Source organism: Nothobranchius furzeri, chromosome 2 (genome assembly GCF_043380555.1).
Source record: "Nothobranchius furzeri strain GRZ-AD chromosome 2, NfurGRZ-RIMD1, whole genome shotgun sequence".
Lineage (NCBI taxonomy): Eukaryota > Metazoa > Chordata > Actinopteri > Cyprinodontiformes > Nothobranchiidae > Nothobranchius > Nothobranchius furzeri.
This window is the reverse complement of record NC_091742.1, coordinates 16630853-16641700: the sequence shown is the minus strand read 5'-3', so window position 1 is coordinate 16641700 and position 10848 is coordinate 16630853. Positions and strand designations below refer to the sequence as shown.

The 10848-nt window shown below is 44.7% G+C and overlaps 1 protein-coding gene across 2 annotated transcripts in view; it reads right to left on the bottom strand.

Moving 5' to 3' along the window:
- Positions 1-10802, bottom strand: part of LOC139063254 (ankyrin repeat and SOCS box protein 2-like) — a 13330-nt gene extending 2528 nt beyond the window's left edge. Inside the window, exons 1-9 of one of the 2 annotated variants that reach the window (XM_070544567.1) lie at positions 10717-10802; positions 4496-4825; positions 4057-4226; positions 2514-2666; positions 2183-2428; positions 1936-2107; positions 1095-1665; positions 873-1026; positions 652-724 (exon numbers count right to left, since the gene is read on the bottom strand). In XM_070544567.1, the coding sequence (XP_070400668.1) occupies positions 690-724; positions 873-1026; positions 1095-1665; positions 1936-2107; positions 2183-2428; positions 2514-2666; positions 4057-4226; positions 4496-4779 (1785 nt within the window). In that variant the 5' untranslated portion in view covers positions 4780-4825; positions 10717-10802 and the 3' untranslated portion in view covers positions 652-689. The remainder of the gene's footprint in view (positions 1-651; positions 725-872; positions 1027-1094; positions 1666-1935; positions 2108-2182; positions 2429-2513; positions 2667-4056; positions 4227-4495; positions 4826-10716) is intronic. The other variant, XM_070544566.1, reaches the window with a different exon arrangement.
- Between the last annotated feature and the right edge of the window lie 46 nt (positions 10803-10848).

The following is a 10848-nucleotide window of genomic DNA, read 5'->3' as shown; positions in this document are numbered from 1 at the left end:
CTCACAAAATGGTGAACAGTCAAACTATGAAATCTCCTTAGAGAAGTACAGCTTTGCTAACGGATGTTTTATTAGTTAACAAGATCACAACCCTCCCTCGGGGCACAACCCGTCTGTACCCCTATTTTTGACTGTGATGGATCAAGTGACCAATGACTGGAAATGCATCCTTTAACACTTTAGCCAGGAGAAAATCTAAGAGGCAACCAGAGGGTTTCATTCGTCTTAGTGGTGCAGATGGTGAAGAGAGCGACACAGGAGCAAACGCTTCTAAATGTGGCACGGTGGGGAAACGAGGGCCCGGGCGGGCCCCAGACTCCCGGGTGAGAGTCACGCGAGCTAACCAGTCAGCCAAAGGGACATCCCCGTGACCAAGTCACCAGGTGCATGATCAATCAGGCCACAGTGACAGGACGCTCACACTGCCACACAAACAGCATGTGGAACAGGACAGGGAGTCAACTGTGGCAACAGGCGTTCCGACCCTGTGCCGAATAGAAGTACAGTTTGAATCGCTCACAAATGTCCACAGAGGAACCAATAGGAGCAGTTCAACAGGAACTGAGAAATGAGTCGATGGTCTTAAAAAGCATCCTTGGAGAGTGGTTATTGGTTGTGATGACTGATGAGGTACTGAGATTCATTACTGACCTCCAGTGTTGTGGTTCCCGGTTCTACCGCTAGATGCTTCACTGACGTTTAGGGACATTTCTCCACACCTGTACTAGATGGTAAACACCACACCACGTATAAAAGTCTGATAAATGATGTGTCAGATGTTCAGAGTGGATTCAGTTATTGCCAAAATCTGCATTTTGTTCCCTGTCGTCCCTAAATGTTCCTCAAGTGTCAGTAACTGTTTCATTACTTACGGGCTTTCAGTCTGATGGGGATCCAATCACTGCGACTCTCCAGAACCTCAATCATCCGAGAGCAGAGCTTGACGTGGCCGACATAGTCCAACAGCATGGAGATGACTGGTCCAAAAAGCCGGCTGTAGGACGTGCTGGAGATGGCCTCGCAGTACTGAAACAAGCCAGACTTTGAATGACTCGTGTTCCTGCAGGAACATCACCTGACAAGCTCAGACCCACCTGGATGCTTCGCTGTGGTACCAAATGTTCGCTGACCCGCAGTTCATCGATGGGACGCCGTAAAGGCACGTTGGCTGGATGCGGTTTGAGGCCATACGGACAGTCGAAGCATAGCTGGGCGTTACAGCCATGGTCCAGCAGAAGCTTGAGAATGGAAAGAGACTCCATGCCAAGGAGAATGGCTGATGGAAAAGTGGACGACTGAGTGGGCATCCGAGTGTTGACATCAGCTCCGTACCCCACCAGCAGCTCTGCCATGTCCATCCAGCCAAGCCGGACAGCAATGAGGAGGGGGTTGAAGGTGTCCAGGTTAGGGCTAGCTCCAGCTTGTAGCAGCATCTCAGCAGCTTCCAGATTCCCATTGGACACAGAGAAGTAGAGGGCCGTCCTTCTCCGGTCCTCATACATCTTGGAGTGTTCACTCGAAAGTTTAGCATTAACGTCAAACCCTGACTCAATCAGAAGCTCCATGATCTGGTCTCTGTTTCTCTCCGCAGCGATGTGTAAAGGACTGATTCCACAAGTTCTGACTCTGACCCGACTGGTGACCGGGATCAGCAGGGACACGATCCTGTAAGACAGATCAGAGCTGAAATTTTACTGCAACTCGGCCTCACACCAGCCTAGACACAGCTGTTACATCATGATACCCTGGCACTCAAGCATTATGGGATGTATAATGTCACTTGGTAACATCCAGCACTTTCCTTAACAGACGAAAAACAAGTTTCAAGTTAGTTTCAAACAACTTCTGGACTTTACAGACACTTCTTCAGTGAGCGTTAGGAAAAGCTGCAGACCATTTGCTGTAGGGTTTGGGTCAGAGGGATGTGGTTCTGACCGTTTGTGGTTGTTCTTCACAGCTACATGAAGAGGCAGGAGGCCTGATCCGGTGACTCTGTTTGCATCTGCTTTCAGGTCCAGCAGAAACTGCACAGCTGCAACATGGCCGTTCTTACAGGCTTCATACAGCAGTGAGGCGCCGTCTCCTGCCTGTGCATTGATGTCTGCACCTAGAAAAATTTGGAAAGACTGAGTTCCTGATGGCAGTGAAATATGAAAGCATCACCTCTTCAGGCAGGACTGACCTCTCTGTACCAGCAGCTGGAGGACCTCTAAGTTTCCATGTTGAGCAGCAGTGAAAATCGGCTGGATGTTGTAAATGTTTTTAGTCTTCAGATCAGCTCCAGCATCTAGTAACATCTCACAGAGCCGGGGATTTCCATATCTACAAGCTTCATGAAGAGCACTTGTTCCTTGGTTACAGGTTAGGTTCACCTGAGCTCCATATCTCAGCAGCAGTTCCACAATGTCTGCGTTTCCATGCTCACAGGCTGGAAAACAGCGGCAATGAGTCAGGAGATTCTCTCAAATGCCCCTGTGATGTCACTGTGATGTCACTGTGATGTCAGTACCAACCTATAAACAGTGGAGTCTCTTTAGCCTTGTTGACCACATTTACGCTTGCTCCATGCTTCAGAAGAAACTCCACACAGGAAACATTTCCTCGAGCTGCAAGCATTAGAGCGGTTTCATTCCTTAGAGTGCATCTGTTCACGGAGCTGGGGTCAGCTAGGGTCAGAGGTGAATTAAGGCTTAGATACATCGGGACTAATAAACCACAGTTGAAAGATTGAGACTAATAAATTACAGCAGAAACATCGGGACAAATAAATTACAACAGAAACATCGAGACTAATGAATTACAGCGCAAACATTGGGACTTATAAACCACAGCTGAAAGATTGAGACTAATAAATTACAGCAGAAACATCAGGACTAATAAATTACAGCGGAAACATCGAGACTAATGAATTACAGCGAAAACATTGGGACTAATAAACTATAGCAGAAACATCAGGACAAATAAATTACAGCAGAAACATTGGAACTAATAAATTACAGAAGAAACATTGGGACTAATAAACTACAGAAGAAACAATGGGACTAAGAAATTATAGCAGAATCATCAGGACTAATAAGCCACAACGGAAACATTGGGACTAATAAACTACAGAAGAAACATCAGGACTTATAAATTACAGAGGAAATATTAGGACTAATAAACTACAGAAGAAACATCAGGACTTATAAATTACAGAGGAAATATTAGGACTAATAAACTACAGAAGAAACATCAGGACTAATAAATTACAGAGGAAATATTAGGACTAATAAACTACAGAAGAAACATCATGACTAACAAATTACAGAGGAAACATTGGGACTAATAAACTACAGAAGAATCATCGGGACTTATAAACCACAGCGGAACCATCAGGACTAATAAATTACAGCGGAAACTGTCATGACTCCCATCCTTCACCCTCCTCTGCCTCCTCATTTACTCTTCATTCTGCTCACCTGGTCCCCTCACCAAGCTCCAGCCAAGCCCTGTTTTCCCTAGCGACCTCAGTCAGCATCACAATCAACTTCATTCATCTGACCTGTTCCTGTAATCAGCCTTCATCCACTTCACCTGCTCCTGACTCCTCAGCTCATTACTCACACCTGCTTCCCCCGCTACAAAAGAACCAGCCATCCAGTCATTCACGGCCAGATTATTTACAACCCTGCCAGTAAATTCTCCAGCTATTCTCCCTGCCTGATTTCTGCCTCCGGACCTTGTTTTTCTCCTGACCCCTGTCTTGCATGCTGCCTGCCATTTCGACCTTCGCCTGTCCCCGACTCTGTCTCCAGCCTCGCCCTCCTCTGGTTACTCCACAAAAATAAAATACCTTTTTAATATATTTTAACTGTGTTTGGCATCATTACGGGTCTTCTGAGTTCTGTTCGTGACAGAAACATCGGGACTAATAAATTACAGCAGAAACATCAGGACTTATTAACCACAGCGGAAACATGGGCACTAATAAACTACAGAAGAAACATCGGGACTAATAAATTACAGCAGAAACATCGGGACTTATTAACCACAACATAAATATTAGGATTTATTAACCTCTGATCAGGATCCTGACACACTGCAACTGTCCATAATGAGCTGCTTCATGAAGAGCAATCCATCCTTCACTGTTTGATTCATTCAGACATCCGGCTTGTTTCCTGACCAGATCCATCAAGGCCTCTGCATCTCCATTCATGATAATTGACTCTATAGGGCTGAACTCCCTGAGAAAGAATCAAACACAGAAGAAGTTAATAAAACTGTACTGTCTTGGGTCAGAGAGCAGAATTCAGATCCTCACAGGTCTGAAACCTGCTGAGAAACTCCAGAATCATCTTTTCACAGAAGCCAAAGCAGCTTCACTTAAGCAGTCAATCCATCTGGGTGGAAGACGAAACCTTTCTCTGAACAGTTTGAAGTTGTGTTTGTCATGTTTTCAGCATTTACTGATTGTTTCTAACCTGTATGGACAGCCCTGGCTGGATGAACTTACCTCTTTATGGACTTGTACAGAAACTGTGACAGGGCCGTTGGGGGGTTTGCACAGTTTTGGACATGCACTGGTTGGGGAGGTTGGGGTGGGAGTACCTGAACACACACGGGTCTTGATTCTGAGGACAGAGATGGTGGGCTTGGTACTGATGTTGACCTCTGATCAACGTCTGCATGGGTAAGTTTGTCAGAGAGACTTCTGTCTACAGCGATATGTAGCAGTTCCTCATCAGATAGGTGGCTGTAAACACTAAAGTCCTCCAGGTTCTGTTCAGAGGAAGCCATGTTTAACGTGATGAACAAGATTCTAGCCTGTTTTATGTTTTTCTCCCTTAAACAGAAAGAAGAAGAAAAAAAAGGTCAATTGACGACAGAGCTTCTGGCTGAAAATAAGGTCAACTGTGTTTAGTTACTCATGCAGAAGCCAGAACATTCCAGTAGTTGATTGATTTTATGATTCAGAAGATCACATAAACTTCAATAAACAGAGTAATCTTTAGTCAACCAGAGTAATCTCCAGTTAACCTGAGTTATCTCCAGTTAACCTGAGTAATCCTTAGTTAACCCGAGTAATCCTTAATTAAACAGAGTAATCTCCAGTTAACCCGAGCAATCCTTAATTAACCAGAGTAATCTCCAGTTAACCCGAGTAATCTCCAATTAACCCGAGTAATCCTTAGTTAACCAGAGTAATCCTTAATTAACCAGGGTAATCTCCAGTTAACCCTAGTAATCCTTAGTTTACCAGAGTAATTTCTAGTTAACACTAATAATCTCCAGTTAACCTGAGTAATCCTTAATTAACCAGAGTAATCCTTAATTAAACAGAGTAATCTCCACTTAACCTGAGTAATCCTTAGTTAACCCAAGTAATCCTTGGGCACGGTCATGGTTTGGTCGGGCTGGATGGCGTAAGTTCTGTCTCTAACGGGTGGTGTAGTGTTCACATTTAAAGCCGAGGGACTTCTCAGGAATGTGGAAAATACCCGAGCCTGTGAGTGGGGTTTAATACATGCAGCAGAGTCTGCAGTGTCCTTCATTATAAGGTAAACAAAGGTGGGCATTAGCTGTGCTGCTTTTGGAAACTCCGAACCAAATTATTTTATTAATTTCCTGTGTGTGTCCTCATGATCTTGTGCCACGCACACTGCTTTCTCCCCTGAGGCGGCTGTCTGCTCGCAGGGGCAAGAGCTCCAATGCGGAGAACAGGTGCGCGCGCACACACACACACACACACACACACACACACACACACACACACACACACACACACACACACACACACACACACACACCAAGTAGTGTTTCTATGGTTACATTGTGATTTCTTAGTAAATGTTCTATCTGGTGAGAGATAAACTTTATTGTATTTATTCTAGTGGATCTATAATTAAACGGCTAAACTAGTAGTAGCACATTCAATGTCAAAGAGAGTAAAATGTTATTATCAGGAGAGGGAGAATGTTTAAGTGGTTAGCAGCAGTGTGCTAGCCGATGGCCCCCTCCATGAGGCCACCACAGCTCAGCAGAACACCATTGTAGCTTCTTCTGGGGAGAAAAACACTTAGAGAAAAAATAAAGTTAACAGCTGAAATAGCAGGAAATAATACAGTTAAAGAGCAGATTGTAGAAGAAGAAAATAGTAAAGTGTGGAAAGTGGTCAGTGTGTCCTCCAGCAGTCTAAGCCTATAGCAGCATAACTACAGAGATAACTCTGGATCAGCTGGTAATGAATTCCAAAGTGAGGGGGCAGATCTGCTGAACGCGCGACTTCCCATGGTGACAAGACGAGCAGGGGATTGTGCAGATTGATGGAAGCTGATGATCTGAGCAAGTGTTTTCTTCTTCTGTCTCTTCTCCTGGAATGTACAGGTGCTGGCCAGTAAATTAGAATATCATCAAAAGGTTGAAAATATTTCAGTAATTCCATTCAAAACGTGAAACTTGTACATTATATTCATGCAATGCACACAGACCAATGTATTTCCGATGTTTATTACGTTTAATTTTGATATTTATAGGTGACAACCAATGAAAACATCAAATCTGGTATCTCAGAAAATTAGAATATTCTAAAGGCCAATGAAAAAATGTTTGTTTCTCTAATGTTGGCCAACTGAAAAGAATGAACATGAAAAGAATGTGCATGTATAGCACTCAATACTTAGTCGGGGCTCCTTTTGCCTCAATAACTGCAGTAATGCGGCGTGGCATGGACTCGATCAGTCTGTGGCACTGCTCAGGTGTTATGAGAGCCCAGGTTGCTCTGATAGTCGTCTTCAGCTCCTCTGCATTGTTGGGTCTAGCGTATTGCATCCTCCGCTTCACAATACCCCATAGATTTTCTATGGGGTTAAGGTCAGGCGAGTTTGCTGGCCAATCAAGGACAGGGATACCATGGTCCTTGAACCAGGTGCTGGTGGTTTTGGCACTGTGTGCAGGTGCCAAGTCCTGTTGAAAGGTGAAGTCTGCATCCCCATAAAGTTGGTCAGCAGCAGGAAGCATGAAGTGCTCTAAAACTTCCTGGTAGACGGCTGCATTGACCCTGGACCTCAGGAAACAGAGTGGGCCAACACCGGCAGATGACATGGCACCCCACACCATCACTGACGGTGGAAACTTTACACTGGACCTCATGCAACGTGGATTCTGTGCTTCTCCGCTCTTCCTCCAGACTCTGGGTCCTTGATTTCCAAAGGAAATGCAGAACTTGCTTTCATCAGAAAACATAACTTTGGACCACTCAGCATCAGTCCAGTCCTTTTTGTCCTTGGCCCAGGCGAGACGCTTCTTGCGCTGTTTCTTGTTCAAGAGTGGCTTGACACACGGAATGCGACACCTGAATCCCATGTCTTTCATGAGTCTCCTCGTGGTGGTTCTTGAAGCGCTGACTCCAGCTGCAGTCCACTCTTTGTGGATCTCCCCCACATTTTTGAATGGGTTTGTCGTCACAATTCTCTGCAGGGTGCGGTTATCCCTAGAGCTTGTACACTTTTTTCTACCACATTTTTTCCGTCCCTTCGCCTGTCTGTTAATGTGCTTGGACACAGAGCTCTGCGAACAGCCAGCTTCTTTAGCAATCACCTTTTGTGTCTTGCCCTCCTTGTGCAAGGTGTCAATGATTGTCTTTTGGACAGCTGTTAAGTCAGAAGTCTTCCTCATGATTGTGGTGCCTTCAAAACAAGACTGAGGGACCTTTTAAAGGCCTTTGCAGGTGTTTTGAGTAAATCAGCTGATTAGAGTGGCAGCAGGTGTCTTCTATATTCAGCCTTTTCAGAATATTCTAATTTTTTGAGATACCAAATTTGGAGTTTTCATTAGTTGTCACTTATGAATATCAAATTTAAATGTAATGAACATTGGAAATACATTGGTCTGTGTGCATTGCATGAATATAATGTACAAGTTTCACGTTTTGAATGGAATTACTGAAATATTTTCAACCTTTTGATGATATTCTAATTTACTGGCCAGCACCTGTAAACATACTGAAACCAGCATCCGACCTAGGCAATTCCTACACGTTGTTACTGGGTGAAGGGGCAGCTGTCAAGGGCAGACAATAGGATCTTAATAACGCTACACTTGTAAGAGCTCTGTGAGTTATGAGGGGGCAAAGTTGTGAATGGCCTTGAATGTAAGGAGTAAAATTTTGTAGTTAATCCTGAATTTTATTGGTAGCCAATGAAGTTGCTGAATAATGGGGGTGATGTGATCAGAGGAGGGTGTTCTGGTGATGATGCGAGCAGCAGAGTTTTGGACCAGTTGAAGTTTATGTAGCGATTTCTGTGACAAGCCAAAAAGGAGTGAGTTACAGTAATCAAGAAGTGACGTGACCAGAGTATTTACTGAAGTTGCTGTTGAGTGATTAGTCAGAGATGGACAATGGCGGTTGATGTTACGCAGGTGGTAGCAAGCTGAAGGAGTAACAGTACTGATATGAGACTGGTAAGACACAGTGCTGTCCAAAATCACCTCAAGGCTCTTAATCTGGTCTAAGCAGGTGACAGTAGTATTTTCTATTGCTATGGTGAACGTTGTGGCCATCTCTAATGCTGATTTTGTGCCCTTGAGAAACACTTCTGTTTTATCAGGGTTCAGTTTCAGGAAGTTGGATGAAAACCATGACTTAATTTCCGTAAGGCATTCAGTGAGTGAGGATGGTGGCAGCATTGTTGATGGTGCAGTTGAAATATATACTTGAGTGTCATCAGCGTAACAGCGAAAAGTGATGATGAATTTGCAGAAGATTGAACCCAAAGGGAGCAGATAGATTATGAATAGAAGTGGGCCGAGAAGTGATCCTTGGGGAACGCCAGAATCGCGCATGCGGAAACCCCCCTGCTGGCTCATTCTTCTCACAGTTCGGAGGAGGTAGGCATAATTTCAGCCGGCCAATCAGTCCGTAGTGTCGCCTCGGTCACAGTCTGACTGCTGGGGAGAAGGTCTGACTGGGACAGAGGCCTCTTGCCTCGTGGCCGAAAACGCAAATCTGACCTGAGTGTGAAACCAAATTCCAGTCCCGGAAGGGACAGAGCCGACGCTCATGTGTAAGCGCCATTAGTTAACCCAAGCAATCCTTCGTTAACCCAAGTAATCAGTTAACTTGAGTAATCCTTAATTAACCAGAGTAATCCTTAGTCAACCCAAGTAATCCCTGTTAAACCTGATGAAAAATGAGCAAGCTCCACTAAACCAGCTCAGTGTCCTAGTGGCAAGAGTTTCATCCCTGAGGCGGTGAGATGATGGATTCAAATCCATGGCTGGGTCATGCCAAAGACCCACTGCCTCCCCACTTGACACTCTGCATGGGGGGGGGGGGGGGGGGTCACATTTGGAATACACATTGCACACACCAGTGTGACCACTGATGGGACTTAATCTTTAAACCTGGGTAAAACTTGAACACCTTATAAACAGAAGAAACAAACCCCTCCAACATCCAGAGGTCATGAACCTTCAATCACTGTGAAACCACAACCTTGCCCCTACACATCTTTCTCAGCTCATACACATATCTACACCCTCCTGTATGCTGAGATCATCAGCCTCCATCAACCTACTAAACCCCCCTTCTCGGCTTGTCACCATAGGAAGCTGAGCTTTCAGTAGATCTGCACCATCCCTGTGGGATTCTCAAGAACAGCACATCCCTCCACCACTTTAAAACTAAACATAAACCACCCGTTTAAAGCTGCCTGTTCATTCACTTCTGTATTCCCACCAGGCTGCAATGTGGCACGGTTTCTCCGTCCAAGTTTTTTAAGGCCTGCTTATCCTCATTCTTCAGTGGTTTATCCTCCTGCCCCCCCCCCCCCCCCCCCCATACACCTCCTACACACACACACACACACACACACACAAAACAAGTGTTTTTTTTAAAGACCGGGGAGCTAATCCTGCTGACTTACATCCACTAACTCCAGCTGTTTCTATGTTCTCTATGAAGACATCTGCATTCCCCCTCCACATCTTACCCTCATCTTTGTTTAAAAGTGTTTTTCAGTCCATCGGTCCCAGCGTGCTCTCTATAATTAATGCTTCTCTGGTTTCTGGTCAAGTCCCTGCTTACTTTAAGAACGCTGTAATCCACCCGCTTCTTAAAAAACCGAGTCTTGACCCCTCTCTCCATAGCAGCTTCAGACCCATCTCTAAACTTCCGTTCATCTCCAAGATCTTGGAGAAGGTTGTGGCTAAACAACTCACAGCTGCTCTTGATGAACATAACATCTATGATTGCTTACAGTCAGGTTTTCGTAGGTTTACGTTATTATGTACACAGAACGCACACATTTATGCTTCTGAGATGATTGCATTCACTGTTCACATGACTAAACAACTACACATACCCCACCCCACCCCACCCTCTGAAACAGGCAAACAAATGGAGACATGATGGAAAAAATATTGGTTGTTAATATCGGCCCGGTTTCATTTATGGAACCGATATGCTAAAAAATGACTAACATCGGCCGATACCGATATTGATGCCGATATATTGTCCATCCCTAGAATATAGGAATCTTTGTATGATTGTTTTGACAAATGAGGCCCCAGGTGGACACCAATCAGAGCCCAAACAACAACAACTTATAGTTTATTAAAACATGCTGAAACCAAACAGTTCAGATTGATCAGAACTGATCAACAGACCTGCAGTCCCATCATACCACCAGAAACAGCAGATCTTGATAGAGCCAAAACCAGGGTCCAGAGTCTTACCTGGAAACGCAGTCCAAACCAGATCCACTCGTTTCAACGTGTTTGCAGGTCTGGATCTGCTTCAGAGAAAGAGTGGGTCTGTCTGATTAATCAGAGCAGAGCAAAGATAAAGTTTCTTCAGTTGGAGGGCTT